The sequence below is a fragment of the Pteronotus mesoamericanus genome, unplaced genomic scaffold, assembly GCF_021234165.1.
Source record: "Pteronotus mesoamericanus isolate MK-2021 breed Mesoamerican mustached bat unplaced genomic scaffold, CSHL_Meso_final contig_317, whole genome shotgun sequence".
In the NCBI taxonomy this organism is placed as follows: Eukaryota; Metazoa; Chordata; class Mammalia; order Chiroptera; family Mormoopidae; genus Pteronotus; species Pteronotus mesoamericanus.
In genome coordinates, this window is record NW_026555133.1 from 3,020,755 (window position 1) to 3,044,875 (window position 24,121).

Here is a 24,121-nt window from a genome sequence, read left to right on the forward strand (position 1 = left end):
GCTGTGACAAGTATCTTTATGGGAGTGAGTGAATACACGATCAAGGCATCGCCGACAGCGGGCTTGTTTGATCCCATTATTTGCCCTTCCTGTGCCTCACTTGATTCATCTGCAAAATAAGAATAAGAATGGTACCCACCTCACAGGTAGGAGGGTTAAATCGCACATGGGAAGCACTCAGAGCAACGCCTGGCACACGGCATGTGCTCACTGTTAGCTTTTGTTATCTTATTTCCTTCCGGTGGGTAAGGGGTGGCAAATAATTCACATGTTCCTATCAAATGGAGAAGTATTCTCAGTGGTTTTTGTGTATCACATTTCACTTTGCCTGTGGAAAAAAGATGTAAATTATTTCAAACAGATACCCACATACTTTAAAATAATTGAGTTTATTTAAAAAATCAGCACAGTAAAAAATGCCACACAAATAACTTTAAGCTATTGATTCAAGTGTACACATGTAACTCCTCATATTAAAAACCTTTCATTTCCCTTGAAGCCTTTTTAATTCTGAGGTTATTTATAAGATTAATCAAGAAAACATTAACATTAAACAAAAATCAATTTTGTACAAATAAGTGGGATCAAGCAGCTTAAACTATCACCTGGAACTTGTACTTCAGAGGAAAATCCCAGATGACAACGCTATATATGGTACAAAAGGGACCCACACCACTGGCGGGCACCGCTCACATCACTCCTGCCTCACATTTCTCTCTCCATGCCTGAGGCAAAAAAAAAAAAAAAAAAAAAAAAAAAAAAAAAAGAGGGAACCTTTTTCCAGGCGGTGGCATTATATTTTTACACATTCCTTTTTCTGAATTCACAGTTTCTGAAAATACAGAGGCTTTTCTCTTGGTAAAATGTAACTTAGAAGATGCTCAAGGACCAAGCTGTTGTGGTTCTGCAGTTTCTTCCTTTCTCTGGAGACCCAGAGGCCTTGGTGCCACTCGAGTCTGCTCCCTCCTCCCACACGGGGCCCCCTGCGCTCCAGGAACCCAGAAACGCCTGCCCTCACCACACAGAGGAGGAAGTGAACCCTGTGCCTTTGACCGGGCACAAGGGGAGGCCCACCCTGAATTCAGAGAAAGTTTTGTCTATCAGAGTATGTCAACCGGTAACAGTAGAAGACTTGGAGAAACTCAAAATGTGAAAAACCACCTAGGAACAGAACATTAGAGAATGTGGGTTTATTGTTGTGTACTGATAACTGTGGGTTCCTATTCCTGATGAGCTGCAACGGAGCCGAGGTCCGGCAGTATGGCCTGACCCTGGGCTCGCCACGCGCCCATAACCCAGTGGGGACAGGTGTCCTGCTGGGAAACTGCCAACGATGGAAACATGAGCCAGGAGACGGGACCAGACAGTAACTGCACTTTTGCTGGCACTGACGCCACCCATGGGTCCAAGAGCAACTTGAATCCCTGTGTGAAACGTGCCTATCAGTTACTTTTCAAAACATCCTGATCACCAAACTGAGCCAGTGGGTGAACATAACATATCAACAGGAAAATTATACATTCAGAAAATATTATATTGTCATAATCAATTCATGTTTCCTGGGTACAAATAAATAGACCGCATTCCAACAAAAACCGCCAGGGCCACAGCTGTGACAAGGGGACGGCGCGAGGGCGGCCTCGCTGGCGCGTCCTTCCTTCCCGCGGGCAGCACCTCCTGGGCCTGGATGCACAGCTGAGGGTGACGATCTGCTGTGGCCTAAAACCAGGGGTGGTGCCGTCGCTTCTCCAGGTTGAGCGAGGGCCCCCATGCCAGGGAGCCTTCATGCAGCGGCCTCTAGGAATTCGGAGGTGAACACAGCTTCTGCGTAGTCCTCACATACATCCTGAAGTTCAGCAGTCACGGACCCCAGAGCTTCATCGAGCAGCTCTTCTGAAAAGCTGCAAGAAAACCACACAGCTAAAGGCAAAGGCAGCCAAGCACGGGAGCCTGGGGACCTTACCACGTTAATTCTAAGATCTCCCCGGAAATTCAAAAGGCCAGGAATAGCCAATGTACTTTTGAAGAAGCAAAACAAGGTGAGAGGCCTCGCTTTGCTGGCTGTTAAGAGGGTGACACTTAGATCCCAAGGTCAGGCGAGAGGGAGGGGCTGCACTGTTTCCCAGACGGACCTCCCCCTTGAGACGGCTGACAACCAGAGGCGACCAGCTGCAATCCAGCCCCCATCTAGAGCCACCGCTGACAGCTGGAGATGGGCGCGTGCCCTCTCCATGGGGCAGGGGACAGGAGACCCCAAATTTGTGTTCTCTCTTTCTCTTTGCACACATGCACACATGCATGCACGCCAACTTCTTTCCCCAAACTGTTTGAGAGTAAGTTGCAGACTTGATATCCCTCCATTTCCTAAAGACAAGGACATTCTCTTAGATAACCATAATTATAAAAACCACCACGTTAACATCGATGCAATACTATTATCTAATCTTATCCACAGACCTTTTGCAAAGCCTGCCAACTGTGCAAATAATGTCCTGTAAAGGAAACTTCTGCTCGTCCAGGATTCAGTCCCGGATCGCAGGTTGAATGGAGTTGTCATACCTCTTTAGTGTCCTTTAATCTGAAATTGCTCTTCAGTTTTTGTCTTCTAGGATCTTACTTTTTAAAGAATAAAGGCCTTTTTTTGCAGAATGTCCCTCGATTTGGGTTTGTCTGATGTTTCCTCGTGGTCGGACTCAGGTTACACACTTTTGGAACAAACGCCATGGAAGGGACATTGTGCCCCTCGGTGCCTCTATCTGCCTTCCCGCTGAGCGGTGTTCGCTTTCACCCCTCCCTGGCGCACGGCAACGCCCGCCGGGCCTCTCCCTGTGCAGTTACTACTTCCCCTCCGTACTTAACAAGTGTGTTGTGGCGAGGCACTGGACGGCTATGCCAGTATCTTGTTTCTCACCAAGCTTACCTGAATCAATTGTTACAGGGTTGCCGACACTGATTTTTTTATTGTACTTCAGTGTTACGCTATTACAGTTGTCCTTGCTGTTTCCCCCTTTGCCCCCCTCCACCCAGCCCGCCCCCGGCAATCCCCACACCACTGTCTGTGTCAACACTGATTTCCTAACTCCATCATTCCTTCTGCATTTAATAGCTGGCATTCTACCCCATGAAGAGCTTTCCCTTCATTATTAACGTATTCATTCACTCACTCGTTCATTCATACAGGCTTTGCTTTGTGGATTCTTACTTTATTCAGTAGTTTGTAATTCATTACTATTATTACTTATTCTGATACTCAAAATGTCCCAGATTGACCAAGAGGAGCCCCTCAAGCTGGCTCCTGGGTCCTCTTGACGGGTCCCCATCATCCCCTGCACGCTGCCTTTCTGACACAACATAATGTTTCAGGCTCATCTTCCGTTCCCCCAGCCTCAGCCTGGAATCAGCCGTTTCTCAGGGAGCCTGGTACCTTTTCGGGGAAAAGGGTATTTAGAAGCGAAGACCTGGGTATGAGTGCACTCACTGCCCCGGGCGCTGCTGTCAGGCAGAATCAGACACACATCTCGCAGATGCCATGGGATATTTCTGTATTTGTCAAAGACTCAAAATTCATAATACCTCCGATCCCAATTCAAGAGATGATTCATTCTAGCCTTCCCCCAGAAACCTGGTTCTTGTTATTCACAATATACTCACTTATTTGATCAGTCCGAAAATACAGAGAAAGCAGTTTTAGAACCCATGCCACCGTGCAAAAGAAATCTGCTCCCTAGAATCTAGTATTTGTTTAAAGACTTTTTGTCTTTAGCCAGAGGGCATGGAATCAAAATACCATGTTCAAAAGTTACTTAGCCTAGTTCTTATCCGTCCCTGCTCCCTTGGCCATGATTTCGTGACGTACAGGACAAACCGTTAGATTCTGTGTCCATCTGTATTCCAGGTCCGGGCTCTGCCATCGCTGCTGATTTGGCGGGAAACACTAATGCAGCTCCAAAGTCAGATGCACGCAAAGAAGGTAAACGCAGCGAAGAGTCACTCACCCTCTCCTCCTGCCCTCTTACTCCGGCCTCAGCCCAGCTGCTTGGTTTTCCTGGCAATCTTTTGTCTTTTAATTGACATGTTTAGTTCTCTTCATTTAATGCAATTCTGATATATTTGAGCTTCTATTACTAAACACTAAATATTTTCTATTTGTCCATTTGTTCCCTCTTCTTTCTTGTTTTTAGATTTTGTAATTTTTCATGATATTCTTTTCTATTAACTTGGATGTTATACCCTTTTACTATTCTCTAAGTGGGTCACCCTAGATTACACTGGGAATCCCTAACTTAAAGTCTAATATTAATTGATATTCTTGCCACTTTTCCAGAAAATGCAAGAACCTTAGAACACTTCTAACTATATTTATCATCTCCCTGGCTTATTGTTCTTGTCTATTTTAAATGTACACACACCCCCATAAGACATCAATTTATTGTCTTATACAGTCCATATTCATTTACCTACATACTGACCTTCTTAAAAACTCACACCATCCAGTATTTTTGCCCTTTCATCTGTGACTGTTTTTGCCTTGGCTAAAATGTATCTTTTTACTATTTCGCGTCACACAGGTCTGCTAGTGATAAGTTTCCTCAGCTTTCCTGGAGTCCCTCTTATCTTCTTGAAATCTGTTTCGCTGGGCTTAGAACTCCGGCTTGGAGTTCTTTCCTTTTAGAACTTCAGAAGATAGGCTAGATCTTTCAGCTTCCACTGTCTGTTTCTCTCTCTCTCTTTTTTCCTTCCTCCAGCTAATTGTGTAAGCTTTTTCTCTTTATCTTTGATTTTTCAACATTACTATGCTATGCTATGTATGGATTCATTTTTACTTTTCTTGCTTGGGGCCTAATTTTAGGACTTCCTGAATTCATGGTTTGATGATTCTAAGGCCTGTGTCTGCTCGGTCTGGCATTTGCAGCCACTGCAGGTCTGTTCTTGTTATTGTCATGTCTCTCTGTTGCCTGGTTATTTTTCACCATATACCAGACATTGTATTTAAAAATTCTAAAAATAATTTAGTCCTAAAACCATGTTCTGTCCTTCAGAGAAAATCTGCGTCAGCCTCTCCCTGGTGCGTGGGGGGGGCAATAATCTAGAATCGCCTCAATCCAGTCGGAGGGCAGGATGACCTGCAGCTGAGTGGGGTCCCTGGGGGGCCTGCTGGCATCCAGGCCGCCCTTACTGCAGGGACCCCCCTCAAAAGCGACGCAAGTTCGCCAGGGCAGCTCCCGCCACACGGGCCTGGGCCCCGCCTCTGTCCTCCAAGCGGACATCCCGACCGGCGCGGAGCCAACCTCCCGGGGCCGAGCCAACCTCCCGGGGCCGTCTTCTGCAGGACGCTGCCCCAGTTAGCCTCCGTTACCTAGTTCGCTTCCCGACGACTTCCAGCGTGTGTTTTATTTTGGACCTAGCTTTTCTATTAAGAGTTATCCTCAGTGGGAGAAGTGGTCCCAATTACCACGTGCGTCATTAAGTGATTACCTTGTTTTTGTATTTGCTTTGCTCTCCATGTTTCTATCACTAATTCCTCTACATTATGAAATCATCATACTATGAAATGCCGAAGTACTCCCCCTAATACAGTTAAGAACATTAAGTGGCGTATCTGTTTTCTTCTTCCTTTTAACCTTCCTCACCCTGCCTTCCCTCTCCTGAAGCCATCCCTCCTGCAGTTCTCTGTCCTCCTACTCCAGTCTGCGCTAGCTGCTTTCTATGGTCACAGGAAAGTTCTCCTCTTGGAGCCTAAGTCTCCTAAGTGATGTCTTTCTCGTCCCCAGGGCACGCCCTGAGCTGGTGGCGTGCACCCTCCGGGAGCGTGCTGAGAAAGTCCACAGGGGCTAGCTTTTTGGACACTTTGCACAGCTAAAGACGTCTTTATTTTACCCTTATATTTAATTAATAATTTAGCTGGGCACAGAATTCTAGGTTAAATTTTGGAAGTATGCTCTAATCTCTGCTAGCCGTGTTGCTACTGAAAGCAATATGCCATTCCCATTTCTGATGTGAATATGCCCAGTTTTAACTCTCTGGGACTTTTTATCATGTTTTCCTTACATTGGAATGTTCAAATTTCCTTTTCAAAATACTGTGTCATGTTCTCTGTTCTGCTTGCTTCTTCATTTATTTATTCACTCACTGACTTGCAGTGGACAGATGATGAACTCTTCCCATCTAGAGACTACCAGTCTTCTGGAAGAACTTCTCACAGTATTTCTCTGAGAATTTCCTGCTCCCGCTCCTCCACTTTCCCTGCTCACATTCTGGAACTCCTGTGACTTGGATGTTGGATGCTATAAATGCAAAATCTGTGAGCCTAAAGCCCAACCACAAAGGTGAAGGTGTCCGGGGGCGGAGCCTTTGGGAGGTAACTAGGGCAGGAGGGTGGAGTCCTCATGAGTGGGATGGGTAAGAGACGGAGGAGAGAGGATCTCTCTTTGCCATGTGAAAGGACAGCTAGAAAGCTGCTGTCTGCGAATGTGAAGCAGGCCCTTGGCCTTCCCAGCCTCCACAACTGTAAGGTGTTTTTGTTGGCTAAGCCACTCAGCCTATGGCATTTGTTATGGTGGCCTGAGCTAAGACACTGGATCTCTTAGAATAATCCTCTAATTTTTAAAATCTTTTCTTCACTATTATCTATCATTGTTTGTTTTTTTTAAATTCTACTTTCTGAGAAACCTTTCTCTCTAAACCCTTTTGGTGAGTTTATTTCAGCCATATTTTAATTTCTAAGAACTCTTGTTTTATTCTTTGCAAGTGTATTTTTATAATATCCTGTTGCTGTTTCCTGATGTAATAGCTTCACTTATTTCTCTGAGAAGATTAATTGTAATTTGTTCCTAATGTTTATTCTCCTTCCTGCACTGTCTTGGCTTCCTCTGAGATCTCTGTATCCGTGTAAGAGGCTCCCACAGATTTCATCGAGCACCTGACCTGGCTGCTCTACTCAAGAATGAGTGTTTCAGCCAAGCCCCCTGTTTTCTGACTGAATTGCTCCTACGTCCTACAAGCAGCTGGCGCTTCTCATTCCTGAGGTTTACAAGGTTTTGCATAAATCAGCTTCCCTCTCGGTTTCACCCTCACCAGGCACTTGTCTCTCTGGCCTGCTAAGTCATTCGCTATTTGCCAAACTGCTTTATGGCTTCCAAAATTTCATAGCTATTTCTTGTTTGCTGTTATTTATAGGTTCATGCCTTTCATTTATTCTTTTAGTGACAAAGTTGGGGAAAGATAAATATATATGTTCAATCTGTCTTTTTCAACCAGAAGTCTCCTGATTTGTTTTTCAAGCCAGGAATCCTTAAGTTTGCTTTTATCAAAAGCATCACCTTAAGTCTTTCCTTTCACAATCACTCTTTTATTTACATCCAATTTATATCATTTCCTCCCTTTAATCACTGAAACAGTGCTTTTCTTAAGGCGTAAAGAGAAACGGAGGCATTGAAGAAAAAAATCATCTAAGTTCGCCCTGACACGAAACGCTATCAAGTGAAGTCAGCTGTCTTTGGATAGTTTTTCAAGATCCGATCAATACAACTCTCATTCTGTAACACTCTAATCAGAAACAAAAACGAGAGAGATCAAAAACAGCAAGAAAATTCTGATGCACTGTCACGCGAGGGCCAAAATATAGCAAAGGAGAGCACGTCTGCAAAAATCCAGGCCCTTTTTAATAGCTCTGTCCTCTACACTTCAACCTGTAATTCTTCACAGGCCGAGAGAGCTTTCCCTCCATCAGCAAAACAACTATGAACAAAGTGTACCATTTATCAAGTGGTAACAACATCCAAGGAACAAACACACTCTCCTCCTTGACTTGTTGCCAGATGTTCCCATGTACCAGTTAGCCTACCACCCAGACGGGGTCTGGGAAAGCAAGCGGGCCCCCTGCAGGAGCATGTGTTCACACACAGGAGCCAGTCCCGTTCCCCTATGCTCCTCCCCTACAAAGAAAGGTGCACGTCTACCAGAACAAAAGGTCTCATATGCTTTGAAAGATATTGTATATTAATGAAAAGTTTTAGGACTTCAGGTTAAGCCTGAGGGATTGAACACAAGTGATGATCTCCAATCCCGCCCAGAACGCCACTAAAATAAAAGGAAACAGACCAACAAATACATGAATGTACAAGGAGAAACGTAAGACAACAGTAGGTATGAAACATCCAGGATTCTCAGAAAGTAAAGAACACACAGAAGAACCACAGCTGCTTCGGCAGCACAGAGAGGCCCAGGGGAAGCTGGAACCCAAGGGTCTGTCGAGGGAGGGGCCGAGGAAGGCAAGCTGATGCGTCTCACAAAACAGAGACTTGGGAAGCAAGCGTGCTGAGCATCAGGAAGGTGGGGGGAGGTTTGGGGTAGAAAATGAGGCCACGGGTTGAACATCTGCAGAATGAGCAGCTAGATGGATAGGTCTCCACCCCTGCTCCTGGCAGCTAAGTGACAATCGCTCCTTCACCCCCGCAAATGACAGGAAGGTGTATATTCTTTGTAAAAAATAAACCCGTAATTTTAAACTCAGCCAAATCATCCATCAAGTATGAAGACAGAATAAAGACACTTTCAAATACGTAAATCTCAAAAAATTTCCTCCAATACACAAAGCAGGATATGCTCCATCAAAATAAGAGAGTAAACCAAGAAAGAGGAAGGTGAGAGCAGCAGAAAACAAAGACCTGAACATGGGAGGGAGGTCATCTGACACCCAGGGCGATGAAGAAGGAAGCCCAGAGCCGGATGGCCCTCTCAGTGGGCAGCCCGGCCCAGCCCGTGGGGGAAGGGGCTCTCCGGGGAAGAGCGGGGGGTGGAGGGGGGAACAGGGACAAAACCGCCCTGAGATGCTGGCTAGTGTGTAGGGAAAGTTAACAAATATACGATAGAATAAGCAAATAAAAAGAGGCAATTATTAACTCCTGGAATACATTTAAAACTTGTTTAAGAAAGAAATGGAATCATAGTATACAATTTGGCTCAAGGATGAAAAAGTATTTGCATGTTTATAATAAAGTGATACCCATGAGGAACTTAAACTTGGGCCCAATATAAAAAGAATTTATACTTTTATTTTTTAAGAGAGAGGGCAAGGGAGGGAGAAAAAGTAGGAGCGAGACATCGATGAGTTGACTATCCTACCCAACCAGGCAGAAACCGAACCCACAACCCAAGCATGTGTCCTGACCAGGAATCGAACTGGCAATGTTCTGCTTTGCAGGGACCCCCTCTGCTCAATCCACTGAGCCACAACGGTCAGGGCTATACATACCTTTCAATGAACTACTTACATAAAAAAGGTTACCCATTGCTCATAAATTTAGTAGCAGTAGCACCGTGTTTTAGGACGGCACAAACGACCTTTGTCAGGGGAGGTGACCCTCGGGAGGAGAAGGGAAGAAGAAAATGTGGCAAAGTCCAAAGGCCTGCTCTATGTGCAAGTCTGTCCTGACTGTGAAGATCATAACCTCTTCTGATCCAGGACTAGTCTGTGTTCTTTGATGGACGCAGCCCTCACTAACAGCGTCAGGACATCCTCCCTGACTTGAATAGCGCGCCTGTGCTAAGGGGGTACTGCTGAACGTCCCTCTGGGTGACAGCACCCAGGCTGTTTTACGGTCTCTTCTACCTGAAAAAAAGGGAGTTAGCAAAGAAACCTGGCCCCTAGCCCAAAAGCAAGCACGGAAACTCCAAGGCCCGAAAGGACAAGCGTGAGACCTTGGCCAGGCCTTTCTCTAGTCTTTCTGTCAGTTAACATTTGGCACTTGTTCCTAAACAGAGGCACATAACATTTTACTGACCTTTCAGCAATCAGCCATGGATTGAAGGAGCCCACGGCCTCGTGGGCTATCATCCGGAGGTACCGCTCGTAACGGCTGCAGTAGTCACCAAGGCTGCGCCGCATGCCAGCTGGGACAAAGAGGGCAGCTCGACCCTTTCTCGGTTCAGAATCTTCTGACAGGGAGGCAAGGGGAGCCTCTCTTTTCTCTGATTTCTCCTGGGTTCCCACACTTTCATCCAGGGAACTGAGAGCAAATAAAAATGACAATATTCAAAATCACCTGCAAGCAGGGGAAACTGTTCATTCACCCTGACGGTTTGCCGGCCAAAGGCTTACAAAACTCAGGTCATCACCACTCACTGTTTCCCCCGTTCACTGGCCTAACCCTCCACGTGGTAGGAGTCCCTGTCCCATAGAAGAGTCTGAACGCAAATCTTGCAGTAATTATCAGTATAACCACATGTGCCCATGAGATCCTTTCAACAACAAAAACCAGGCTCCTTTAGATGCTCTATACTCTACGCCCATCTTACAACCACGCTATTTTAAGGAACCATCTTGGAGTTTGGCAAGATCTTGCTCAAAAGAATTTTTGTCTTGTGCCAACTGAAAGAATATGAAACTCAACAATATCAAAGGAAACAACTACAGTGAAATCAGAGTCTCGTTCCTACTTACTTGCCATTCCAGGGCCTTTCTAACAGGATGTTCACGTCTGAGCCTTTGCTAGCTACTGTCTTTGTGATCTTGATTGGATGAGGAGAAAGGGGCCTTTCACTTACTGCTGGGAGTTTTTGGTCTAGAAAAAGAGAGGCATAAAATGATTGTATATGAAGAAAAGTCAACATACATATCAGAGCTGTCCAGGGGCCAACCGCCTGCGAGAAGTCACATGCACACCTCTTAAGCATGATGGGTTGGGCCAGCAGGGCAATGAAACAATGTTTTTGTTTTACATGAAAAGGTGAATTTAAAAGTTACAAAGACACAAGCCAAGGACATGTCACTTGTGAGAAATAAACTCCTTTTGAGCCTCTGCTTGGCTCTCAAGGAGACCTTGGAGAAGCCTGTGCAAAGCCCCAGGCTGCACGGGTTCCATTAGGGTCCAGCCATCCATTCGAGGAGTTTTAAGCAGTTGGGTTTGTTTTTTAACCTTTAAATGGTTTGATTAGGGAGAAAGAAAAAAACCACTCACACCCAAACACTTAATTAGCTGATGTAATTTGTCCATGGGCATTGCTGGAAGATCTGCAGGATGACAGTCAAAACATTAACTTCCTAACTACACCTTGTCGGCTTGATCGCTCTTTTTGAGTTCTAGGTTATTTATAATTTTAAGTGCATTTCAAGTGTGGGAAGATTTGTCCTTCTCTTAGGCAAGGAGAATCTCTAAGTCAAATAACTTTCTCTAACTCATTTATATGCTTGTGATTTCTTACTGTCAGAAACATGGCCTGAGTCAGTTTTTGTAAAAATACTGCTGAGTGCAACTGATTTTCAACTTCACAGAGAGGATATACAGATTGGACCCTGCATAATTCAAAAATCACTGTAAATATGGTTTTGTGATGAAACTGAACATACCATGTGAACAACTAGAGACACAGGGTTCTTACCCTATGATTTCATGACTCTGGAGTTAAAGTGTCCAAAAATTCATTTCAGTTCTTAATGTTCTAAAGAGCTGTTTTCAATGTATACCTAGACTTTATGTACAGTCACAGATAGTGACTAATCATTCAACTTGCCCTTGAAAAAAGAGAACACTGAGTCCTAGGTAAGACTGTCTTTTGCATGATGCAACCTAACTTTGTGGCCAATGGCCACACCACCAGCGAGGCAAACTGCCTTACAACGTGTCCCTTTGCTCTGCTCCCATACAAAGTGATGCTGAGATGTCCACTGATTCACCGCGCGCAGGGCCAGCCTGTGCCGGGTGCAGTGGGAAACACAAGCGACTACGACAAATTCTCTGGCCTCAGAGAACCTGCGGCCTAGCTCTGCACATACAGAACGTGCCCGAAGTCTGTGGGAGCTCACGGGCACGGAAGGGAGCCAAGTTCCGGGACAGGAAAGCCAGGAAAAGCACTGCAGGCACGGAACATACAGGATCACGTGAGCTGGGCCCTGAAGAATGGTTTCAACTGTTTTCCGAGGATGCAAATGGGAGTGGGATTAGGGTTGGGGAAAGAGCGAACAATAAGAGCAAAGAATGCAGTGCTTGAAAATCACAGAAAAGATAAAAGGAACAAATCAGTATTGTGTTTAGATGGCTCATTCTTCTGGGAAAACCTGACATGGAGAACACTTTTTCTGAGACAACACCCCACACATGTATTTTTAAAAAATTATCTGGGACATAGGCGACTGTGGTAGCCTGCCTATACCCACAACTTCCTTTACCCCCTTAGTGTTCCTCGTGCTGAGATTTCTGCAGAGGTAATGTTTAACCACATTTTACTCACCTCTTTCATCAAGGAAGGGAATAACTGATAAGCCTGAGTCAAACAGAATTTGAGTAACACTTCCCAGCCAAAATTGTGATTGTAGCCTAGCAACTGCAGCCAAAATGCGTATGTATGAATTTTTACAAGTGGAGGAGAAAAGTGAAAGTCTTTTCAACAAATGGTATGAGACCAAATGGATATCCATTAAGGGGGAAAAATGAGCTGCAACCTCTACTTCAAACCACAGGCAAACTTTTATTCATGATGAATCACAGACCTACACATAAAAGCCAAAACCGTAAAAGTTCCTAGGAGAAAACAAGAAACTCTCATCTCAAATTGGGAGTAGGCAAAGGTTTCTTAGATCAAAGAAAGCAAAAATGACAGAAGAAAAATTCAAAGTTTGACTTTATAAAAATTAAGTGTCTGCGTAATACAACACATTTGATAAAATAATTAGGTGAGGGGAAAAAATATTTGCAGACATTTAGTAGCTCAGCGGTGGCTGGGGGCCTGCCTGCCAATGGTCGCAGGGCTTCTTTTTAGATGATGAAAATGTTCTAGAATAAGATAGCACTGATGTTCACACAACCCCATAAATACACTAAAAATTCACATACCATAATACAGTGTAGAAGGGAGAATTTTATGGTATGTGAATTATACCTTAATAAAGCTGTTGTGTGTGTGTGTGTGTGTGTGTGTGTGTGTGTGTGTAGCAAAGAATTGTGTGCCCAAAATGCATACAGAATTCCTACAACTCAAAAATTTTAAAGGGTCACACAGAAGTACTAGGCCTGCAGAGAAAACTGAAAATGTCAAGATTGCAGGAAACCCAATGCTTATTCAATCCTTATGAAACACATGAAAATTCACACTGGAGAGAAGAAACCCTGTGAATATAAGAAATTGGGAAAGCCTTTCAATGTTCCCTGCACCTTAATAAAGCTTTATTAAGGCACATTGTAGAGAAGTCTGTCAATGTAAGGAACGCGGGAAGGCCTTCCCTAAGTCCTCGAAATGCACCGCACACACAAGAAGTCATCCTGTAGGGAAGCCCTATAAACAACAGGAATGCAGAAGAGGCTACCTTCATAATTCAGCGCTTCCAAGCCATCTAAGCACCGTTGAGAGGCCCTCAGAATGAAAGGATGTGAGGAAAGCTTTTTCTCAAAACACTGAATGCATGAAGAGGCCATAATGGGAGGGAGCCTGTATGTCAGTAGGTTGACATACAGGGAAAAAGTCTTCCTTGAACTCTTGCCTCTAAAGGAAATGGGAAAAGTCACACTGGAAAGAAAGCCTGTGAGGATAAGGCCTGTGGAAAGCTTTTAACCTTCATTCATCTTTAGTAGACATTTATTCTTACACTGGAGAGCCATCTTATGAATCCAAGGACTATGGGAAGTCTTCAGTGTTGTCTCAAACGAGAGTCCCTCTAAGACCTGACACTGCAGAGACACCGTAGAAGGGTAAGGAACGTGGGGAAGACCTCTTTGAACACTTGAATCTTGAGTTACACACAAGACCACACCGGGAGACACTCCAGCAGATGCGAGGAGGCCTCCAGCCGGGCTCACCCCTTCCGGGCTCACAGGGGTGCACGGCAGGGCACAAGCACAGGAGACGCCATGATCGCGGCCGTTCCTGCCTCGCCCTTCAGCTGCAACCCAAATTCATTATTTTCTAGTTTTTCGGTTCTAGTAAGATCCTATAAAATGACAAATACCCCTCTATGTACCACTCAGCTCCACCGTATGGCTTTTGATATGGGGAGGTAGTAGCTTCATCACAATTCACTTACGTGCACATGGTCTTGTTCACACAAAGCCCTGCTGGAGCCATATTGAACTTAGATGTGGGTTGACTGTGCTCTATACTGCCATTTTTGACAGGTTTTTCTTTCTGCTATTGTCACCGGTTATGATTTGACTACACTATGGTCCGAGTGTGTGGTCTTTATGATGCTGACAGGGGCTACTTCCGACTTTCATTTTGGTCTCATGTGCCTGATCCTGTCCATTGCCCAGTCGTAGCCATTCTTCTAATCTTCTTTACTAAGGTTACACAGATCTATTTTTGCAGGTGGCCCCGCTTAACCTTTTTAAATGCATTTCTCAGTTTTCCTCCTCACTGAGGGTGGGACAGGGACAGCCCTGACCAGGGAGGACCGAATTCCTGGCGCGGATTCCTAGCCAGCTGCCAGGGGTGTTCATCGCTCAGTTTCTCTTAAACACGTTCCCTTTGCTCTCGCTCCCTGTTGCTCTCTGCAAACTGGACAATTCCTCAGCACCAGCAACTTCAGAATCGTCAGCAGGAAGGTCATAGTCCCAATAACACAAACTCAAAATGCAAGATTCTTCATTCCCCAATGGTGTATTTGTGGGTGTCCCTGGCTGCCACAGTCTGTATTTTTAGACTTATTAATGAAGCAAATTCCTAGTTGGATTAAAAAGCATTTTAGGGTAGTTTTTTTTATAAATCAGTGAAATGCTAAATAATACAATCAATGTAGTGTATGGCCGGCCAGCTTTTAAAAAAATTGCTTCTTGTGTGTTTCAAAATACTGCACATTTCTTTGGTGCTGGGTGGGCTCAGGGTTCAGTGTATGTTTGGTTAAGCTTCTTGAGTGTTTTGTAATCTTTTATTAACAAAATGCTGGTCTCTTACTCTTTTACTGAGCAAGTTTATAATAAATATCCTGCTCTAAAAGTGGATTATAATAAATAAATAATTAAGTAGGCAGACAACTCATTAGAAAAATGTACAACAGCTCTGAATACTTCACAAGGGAGGATACACGAATGGCTAATAATCACTAGAAAATGTTCGAAACCTCATTATTGATCATAGAAATGAAATTCAAACCACAGTGAGATATCACTACATGCCCACCAGCATGGTTATAATTAAAGACTGACAACATCAAACATTAGTCAAGATACTGAGCAACAGGAACTCACTGTAGGTGGGAGTGTAAAATGGTACAGCCACCTTGGGGAAAAGTTTGGCACACACCCAGCCCCATGACCTGGTAAGCCTACCCTTGGCTGTTTATCCAAGAAAAATAAAAACGTATGTTCATACAGACTATACATGAATATATTCATAGCAGATCTATTTCTAATTACTCAAAACTAGAAACAACCACATGTAGATCCCTAAGCAAGGTGATAAACTAGATGGGTACATGCATGCATGGAACACTACTCAGCTACGAAAAGGAGTGAACTCCTCATGTAAGTGTGGCAGGCTGAATAATGGCTTTGCCAGGTGTCCACATTCCAGTCTCTGGAACCTGTGAACATTCTCCTCTACAGCAAGAGGAACTTTAAATTAAGGATTTAAATTGAGATGGGGAGAGTATTCCCGATTATCTGGGTCCACCCTAAATGTAACCAAAGTGTCCTTATAATAGGCAGTCATAGGAAGAGCTGACCACAGAGGAGAAAGCGCTGTGACAACAGAAACAGCCTGGAGAAGTATGGTTGTAAGTCAAGGAATGCAGGCAGCCTAGGAAGGTGCCAGCGCCTTGATTTTAGCCCTTTATTAAGACTCAATTCTGACTTCTGACCTCCAGAAGTGTAAGAGAGTAAATCTGTGTTTTAAATCATGGAATCTGTGCTTTAACTTGTTGCAAGCTTGAATTTGTTACAGTGGCAACAGGAAACAAGTAACATAGATAAATCTGTAAAACATCATGTTGAATGAAAGACGTTTTAGACAGAGGATATATGCATGTATGATTCCATATATACAAGATCCTAGAACAGGCAAAACTATAGTGAAAAACCCCCCCACAATCATTCATTTATCAAAACCCATGAAATGACACAGTTAACTTTATTATATGTAAATTTTATATCAAAAGGAAAATATATACTAAACTCTAGTTGGTGATACGTATGTTGAAACGTTTTGGACGACATGTACTGATGTTCGCAATTTACTTTGAAATGCATGCAGAAATAAGACCAACTGATGGATGGATGGATAAAGGATAAATAAAGCAAATACAGCAACATGTTAATTGTGGAATCTATATGGTTGCTCACTGTAGAATTCTTTCAACTTTTCTGTATACTTGAAAATTTTCAGGATATAATATTGGGGAAAAAAATTGAGGGGAACACTCACCATTTTTTTCCGCCTGCATCCAAAGATGAGGATCAGTATATACAATTTTATTATATCTTTGGCGAACTATCTCCTGGTATTTCTTTAAAAAAATTAAAAAAAAAAAGTTTAATTTATGAGAATAAGTTAGTTTCATTACAAACCAGAGCTAGTAAGAATGCCATAGTTCAGCAGATATATTTGATACTGCCACATTGCCAGAAATGAGCATCTGTCAGGCTGGGAAGTGATTCGTTTATGAGGTGAGGTCTGAAATAAAATGAAACAATCAATCTAATCTAGACCAGAGCTTGCTGTGATGATGGAAATATGTCCAATGTAGTACCCACAAACTATTGACCACTGTGGCCACTTAAAATATGAGTAGTGTGTTCCATCTTAATCAAGTTACACTTAACTAGCCACACTTAGCTACAGACTACCATAGCGGGCACTTCAGGTCTAGACAGTTACCCCCGAAAACCAGGAAATCGGTTATAAGGCTAGGATAAACTACACATCTTTAAATTAAAAAAAAAAAAAAAAAAAAAAAAGGCAAAAAAAATTTTGTCCTTCTCATAATGTTTCCATTTAGCAGCAAAGCTAAAATGAGATTTCATCATGGTGCAGTTGTGAAGAAACCAGTGAATGGCTGTTTGGGGATCTGGGAGGATTCTCATCCTAGCTCTGGTGGGAATTCTTCTGTGACCTTAGCCACATCACTTACTTCCTTATTGTGTCTCAATTTCCTGCTCTGAACAATCCTCAAGTTGGGTGGGGTAATGTCTGAGATTGAAAATTCTGAGAAAAGCATTCTAAAGTAGTATCGTGGAAATTAAAGAAGGTAAATTTATCTGTGATATGTCAGGGTCACATGCTAGCAGGGTAGAGGGGCCAATGATCAGCATTTACAAGCTGGGGGATGAGGAAGTCCACGGTGCTGGTGTCTTTTTGAATGGCACACGCACCAGGGACAGCAGGGGCAGCTGGTAACGCCCTCTCCCTGAGCTCTGTGTCAGGCAGCGAGCTGCTTGAGGCATGACGATACTTGGAGCCTCATGTTATCTTTAAAAACACCCGACCTACTGGAGAGGATGAGTGAGTTTATCAAGGCCACACACTTGGGTGGCAGTTGAGCTAGGATTTATGAGGGGTACCTAAAAAAAAAAAAACACCCCAGAATTTATTTATAAAAAATCGTGTATTTATTGTTACATGTTTAAACTTCAGTCGCCTTCACAGTGCTCTCCTTTTGATGCCATGCACCTATTAAGGCGTTTTTTCCCCTGTTCAACATAGCTTTTAAACTTGTCGATTTTGAAGGTGTTTAGAGCTTCTGCCGTTTTTTGTTTTACTTCTTCCACAGCAGCAAAACATTTCCCTTTGAGGACTTTTTTCATCCAGGGAAACAAACAACCAAAAAAGTTGCTCAGGAGTTGGGTGAACAGGAGGGTGGGGCACGGGGGTCATGCTGTTTTTGGTCAAAAACTGCTGAACACTCAGCAGGGTGTGGGCAGGTGCGCTCGTAAATCCCCCATCATGAAATGGGCAAGCAAACACGTTGAAAAGAGTCTTCAAAAAAAATTCATGGAAGCTGAAGGCAGCCTCTCACAAGGATGCCAGCTGGTACACTGACACAGACGGCTTCCTGGAACACTCACCTACCTGGTGGAGACTGTGCTCTAAGGGATCAAGAAGATAATTCCAGTTTTTTAGGGGTTTCCCCCTCATAAAACCAGTGGTATGATTCTGAAGTTCTAAGCTAGAGAAACGCGAGGACCCGCCCTCAGCAGAGGCCAGCCCCCGGCGGCCAACCAGAGCCGCGGCCCCGGACCTTACTTCCATCTCCTCCATTCGGAGCAACATGGTCTCCAGATATGCGCTGTCCTCCAAGGTGGCTGAGGGGTCAGGCTCCAAGATCTTAGGATGAGTCATAGCCCAGAGCTCATGAGTAGTGTCTTCCAATACATCACCCAGCTGACGACTGTTGTTGGGTGTACAGTCAACAGCAGTAGCCTACGAAACGAGGGAGGGGGATGGAGAAGTGATACAAAGACAGCAGAGGAACTTAAAAGTAAGTACTGATCCCAAGAAACCAACCATATGGTGATCCAACCGGTATAGTTTCTATGCTAAATTAAACCTCTCCTTAAGTTGGTAAATATCAAAATCAGTAACATCAGTACAATTTTTACCACAGCCATTTAAACAGTAGCATTAACAAAGTAATACTTTTACTGTCTGTGTAAATTATCACTACCTGTTTTGCCAGTTGGTAAAGCAAGTATCTTCCTCGTGCCATACTCGAAGGAATATCCAATATTTTACACGTCACATACGCCAGAGGATGCATCTATTCTCTTTTGGTTCATGACATCAGAAAGTTCATGATTCTTTTCTTTGCTTGAGACTTTCTACCTACAATGCAGGAGAGCCTGACCAGCCTTTCTTGAGCTTCTATTCTTGACATTTTTATAGCACTTTACGATTTGCAAGGCATTTTTATATGTGCTGTATTTTTTTATTCTAATATATGTCTATATGATTCTAATATATGATTGTAGTGCCTTGTCTGTCTATAATCTGCTCTGAAGGAGAGTTTGCAAAGAATGTCTCCTGGGGAAATGACCGTATCAGGCTTTGGAATGAGATGTTTCTGGGACTAAGTCCTGGCTCTGCTCACTGATATGACAGCAACTATGGGCAGGTTTCCTTAACCTCTCCGGGCCTGAATCCTCTCATCTCTAATACAGAAACAATAATTTTACATGTCAGACTAGTAAGGATTATACAAGCACGTGTGTCTCAGGACACAGCACAGTGGCAGACAAGATAAGACACTCAATGAATGGCTACTGCCAGAGCCAAGTCTAAAAAACTTTTAACAGTTCACAGAAGAAATGGCACAGAAGAAATGGTAGTATTCTTGACATTCCACTCTATATAGATGAAATATATTACACATACAAATATACATATGTTAATGAACTAGACCTGTATTATTGGTTTAGTTGTCTATAAATTTTTTTGTATTGGTTATTCAACTAATTTTTATTTTAACTTTGATTAAGATGGGCTGTCTCTTCATATCTTTATTGGCTGTTAAAAAAGATAAGGTCTCAGTGTGCTGATATGGAAAGACCACCAAAATAAGAAAGGAGCTGGATACAGAACCAGCACATGCTAGCACTTTGTGGGGAGGTATAACTTTTTAAATTGTTTGATGTGTAGCCATGTGCATACGTAACTTTAATTTTGTAAAAAACTCATACATTTTGGGAAAATATATTTCATGTGCAAGTTCAATTAATGGCAAAAGCAGCAGCAACAGACAAACATGTTATAATGGTGCCCTTCCTGGAGCCTTGTCTTGATATCAGAGATCACCTTGTCTGTAAGTAAATCTACTGAAAGTTTGTTTTACTTGTAAAGTGCAGCGAATATCTTCTCCATTTCAGAAATGAGGCTTCTCAGGATGTGTCCAAGGTCCCACAGCCCTCTTATAAGTTAATACAGCGAAATAATTCTTTTTGCGTCATCACGCCAACTTCAGTGAGGTTCTTCTGTTTGTTTTTATTCAGTTGTTTACAAACATTGATTCTTATGGTGATACCTGGGAAACTGTTTGCAATAGTCCTGATGTTTAACAGCAGCCCAGAATAATAAATACTGATAGAGTTACTTTTCTTTTTCACTAAATTATATTAAAGGCCATTTAATGCCTCCAGTATAATTCTTATACAGAGGGCTGATTATTTTTAGTAACAGTCAAGCATGTTCACCTTACAGACGGCATTTATAATCACTTCCTTTTTCTTTCTTATTAAAATACCACATGGGCTGCCACCCTGGATCAGCCGTCAGCCTCATTATTTACTTGGAGAGAAAAGCGCGCCTGGCGCCGGGCTGCACAAAGCCCTGCGGCACAGCACACCCGGTGCGTAGGAGCGACATGCGGGCCTTCCGTCTCCGGCCTCAGAAGCCTCACCTCGCATGAGATTCTCTCACGCAATATTGGTACAGTAAATATATAATCACTAAGGGCATGAAAATATGCTGAAGCTAAAACACTGATTAATAATTATAATAAAGATACATTCTCAAAATCTACTTTCTTCCTTCTTGTTCCTGAGGTCATTGGACTGGCAGAGCTTTGTTCCAACTTCCTTCTCAGTCCGAGACCTTCCCAACTTGCTCGGAGCACATAAAGCAGGAACTTCTTTCCAACCTGCACAAAGATTCCATGGGCGCATCAGCACCTTCCACTCACAGCCCTAGGCAGGCAGGAACAAGTCCCCCAGAGGATGGACAACCACAAAATATATTGTTTTTTCCCCTCACATGTTATCATTTTTTCTTGGGCTACCTTCGGTCTCTGCCAGGCCAATACGGATAATTACTGGGCACTCAAAACACACTGGCCTAACAGTAACTATTAGACACTAAGTATAAAGGAAATTAGGCCAGTAATGAGCAAAACTAGGCTGAATGAAAGGAAACGAGGACAGGCATTCTCCTGCTGAAAGCCACCAACAGCCAGGGTCATGCAGCGCACCCACACCCCGTCATCAGGAGGAGAAGAAAGCAGCCGTGGACAAAAACCTGTGGCTCTAAAGACTTCTGTGAGCTGCCTGCAAGGCTCATCTAACTCACAGGGCTAAATAAACACTGTCAGAATTAACATGCCAAACATGAAAGAGAACTTCCACTTCTTGAGTGGGGAAATCTAGTGTTTGCAAAGTAACATGCGCATCCTTTTCCTTAAAACCAGTGACACCACCGCACAGCAACACCACACATACCCCTTCTGCAGGCCGGGCTGTCGCTGTGCTTGCTGATGGCCGGTCCTGCAGGTGAGCATCTGCTTCCAGGGAAGAATTGACTCTCTGTTAAAACAGACAGGCGCATTCAAGAATTATAAAAATTTAAGCCCATATTCATACAAATGAATTCTGTAACAGGATAACTTCTGTGAGGAGCTGTTCATCAGCTTTAGCTGCATTAGGCTTTTCGCAGTGATTCAAAGCACTGTCTTCCTGAAAATGAATGCCAGGTGTCCATCCTGGCTTTCGGCCTCCCTTCCTCCCTCAGCTTTGTAAACAGTGCTGGAGTAGCCGTGTGTTCTTATGCAGTTACTCCCCTTCCCTGTTCTGCAATGAAGAGGTTGGATGATTTGGTCTCAAAGAGCCCTCCCAGCTCTATATTCCTGAGATGTCCATGGACTCTAATAATAATTCAACATTTCTTCAACTGGAGCGACAGAAATTCAATGACCTTTTCAGGGACCCAGAATGCCATTTTTTCTCTATAAGAGCATAATATTCTTCTGTGGCCCCATCTCTTCATGCAAACAGACTGTTGCCATTTATAGGGGCACCCACAGGGTCTGGCCATAACATTCCGCTCACTGCCTAGAGGAGGATGGCACAACCTGTTGGTGATGCTGTATTCAATTTCATCTTCAAAAAAGTCCGAAGAAGAGAGATGTACTCTCTCCTTTGGAAAAACAGAGCTAGTCATTTCAAACCACTGAAGTGAAAGAGCACAGGATTAGAGGGGAAGCAGTTAATTAAACACATCACCACCACCAGGTCTCTCTGATTGAGAGTGGAAATTGCAATCTGAAGTCATCCCCCCAACTAAAATCTCACGTTTCTAACAAGTGGGATTTCGTCTCTCTCCCCTCATCATTCTCCCCGCGGGCGCCCACGGGGGCCCTCGCAGCAGGGCCCCCACCCCGCGGCCTGCGCAGCCCCGAAGGCTTAGCTGCCGAGCCCTTGGCCCTGCCGAGGGTCAGTGTGACCTCTGCAGCAGTTCTTTTTATTCTAGAATTTTCAAAAGGCAAGCAAATGAGATGAACTGGATCACCTGAGCCTTGACCAGGAGAGGCTTCAAACGCTCCAGAACTTCCTTCTCTACCTTGTCTGCTAACTGGGTGGCAGAAACACTATTTAGAAATAAAAAAGAAAATAAAATCAAAAGCAAGAAAATATCCTATTTTGAATTTTTATTTACCACTCCCTCCAGGTGAAGGAAAACTCAAATACTTATAAACCCAGAGTGCTTCCCTAATTTTAATGGCCACATGAGTCCCCGAGATATCTTGTTAAAATGCAAATTCTCATTCGGTTGGTCTGCCTGAGGCTTGAGATTCTGCACTTCCAACAAGCTCCCAGGTAGATGCCACACTGTAGGTCCTAGATCAAAACACCTGAAGAAGTATGTTAGGCTCTCAGTCCATTTTAAAATAACGACTGCCTTTAAACAATCAAAGAGGGTAGAAAACCGAAGAGATGAAACTAACTGTGTTCCCTCCCCAAACCCCAAAATAATAGAGTTAAGCACCGACCCACAAGGAGAAGGAGAAAAGTGGTGCTGGGGGGCCGAGGGCCAAAGGCAGTAACGAGCTGAGCTGACCCGAACGAGCTGGGTTCTTAGGCAGGAACGGGAAAAGCTGAAAACCCAGCCCGTCTGCACCCTGACTTGCGCTGGCACAGGACTGGTCGCACCAGGGACGTCCAGGCCTGAAGGTGCACTGGGAGCGGGGAGACAAGAATCAAAGGATGCTTGGGAAGTTAGACCTCTCCGCCTCCGTGAGAAGTCTGGCTGCCCAGCCCCTGGAAGGGTCTCTTGACTAAGGGATGCCAATCACAGCTGTGGCTGCAGGAGCCCTACCAAAAAGAGGGACCGCGGACGCATGCTGCATGCCAAGGGCTGACTTGCAACCCTCCTCCCTGACTCTTAGGACTCTGGCATCTAGATCCTTACTCTCCAGCCAGAAAATCAGAAGACTCATCTGGAGAGCTGACCTCCCCACCCACCAAAGGAGAGGCCTAAAGACGAGCGTGAGGGTCCTTAGCAAACAATCCACCCAGATGACACTAGAGTGAAGCTCAAGTGCAAGAACCCTTTCAGCACCGAGCCAACAGAGTCCAGAGGACAGTACGAAACAGCCACCGCAGCTCTCCTCACAGCAGCCAGGCCGCCCCTGGCCGCCTGTCTTGGCTCCAGGGTAGGCCTCTTAGGTGATTTCAAAATCTTTTAAGCGGGCAGCCAGCCAATAAACACGAAAAGTGTGACTACACCTTTAAACAATTTCATCGAGTTGTTAAAATAGCTAGATGATGGGGAACAGGCCCACTTTGTCGCTCTCTACCTCAGAAACATACATTTACCTCTGTTTTTGTGTTTTGTCCACTTCCTCAGCTTTTAATTCCTCAAGTTCCTTCAGTCTTTTGGAAGTTTCTGCGTCGAGCCAAGCGAGTCTAGCAGACAGTACAGAAGGAGTTAGACCAGTTCCATCTCAACCTGCAAGGTGTCCACACCACAGAGCCGGACGGGCACCAGGATCCTCCAGTGTGCCAGGCCTGGCTCCGCAGGGGTTCAGGAGGCGACTCACCACCCCCCCGCCCCCGACCCCAGCAAGGCCCTCCCTGAGGGGTTCCAAGTAAACAGGTCCTTCTGGGCAGAAGCTCCCAGCTGGTATGCAGAGCAGCAAAAAGCTGTCCACGACTATTCTTAGGAAAACTAGCCACCACTGGACTTAGGATTTCTTGTTCCACTATAAAATAAAGCTGTTGCTGTGGCTACAAGTTTAGACAAAGAAATGGACTCCCAGGAGAGCCCGAAAGGCACATAAAAAGAGAAAGGCAAAGTTAACCCTGAACACTTTCACTGCGTGTGGATGGGCTTTGATTCTTTCAGTTCAGGATATGTAAATATTATCAAATTATTTAATGGCCCATATTCATTTTTACTTCCCCATAATTTCAGGAACAATCTCAGCCTAATAAGT

General features: G+C 44.1%; 1 protein-coding gene across 1 annotated transcript in view; it reads right to left on the reverse strand.

The window, feature by feature from the left end:
- Positions 1-814: 814 nt before the first annotated feature.
- The window catches only part of KIAA0753 (KIAA0753 ortholog), a 58,615-nt gene continuing 35,308 nt past the window's right edge, over positions 815-24,121 (reverse strand). Inside the window, exons 11-18 of the mRNA XM_054575853.1 lie at positions 23,502-23,591; positions 22,195-22,273; positions 21,129-21,212; positions 18,166-18,342; positions 16,348-16,429; positions 10,442-10,562; positions 9,783-10,007; positions 815-1,901 (exon numbers count right to left, since the gene is read on the reverse strand). Coding sequence (XP_054431828.1) covers positions 1,784-1,901; positions 9,783-10,007; positions 10,442-10,562; positions 16,348-16,429; positions 18,166-18,342; positions 21,129-21,212; positions 22,195-22,273; positions 23,502-23,591 — 976 coding nt within the window. The 3' untranslated portion in view covers positions 815-1,783. The remainder of the gene's footprint in view (positions 1,902-9,782; positions 10,008-10,441; positions 10,563-16,347; positions 16,430-18,165; positions 18,343-21,128; positions 21,213-22,194; positions 22,274-23,501; positions 23,592-24,121) is intronic.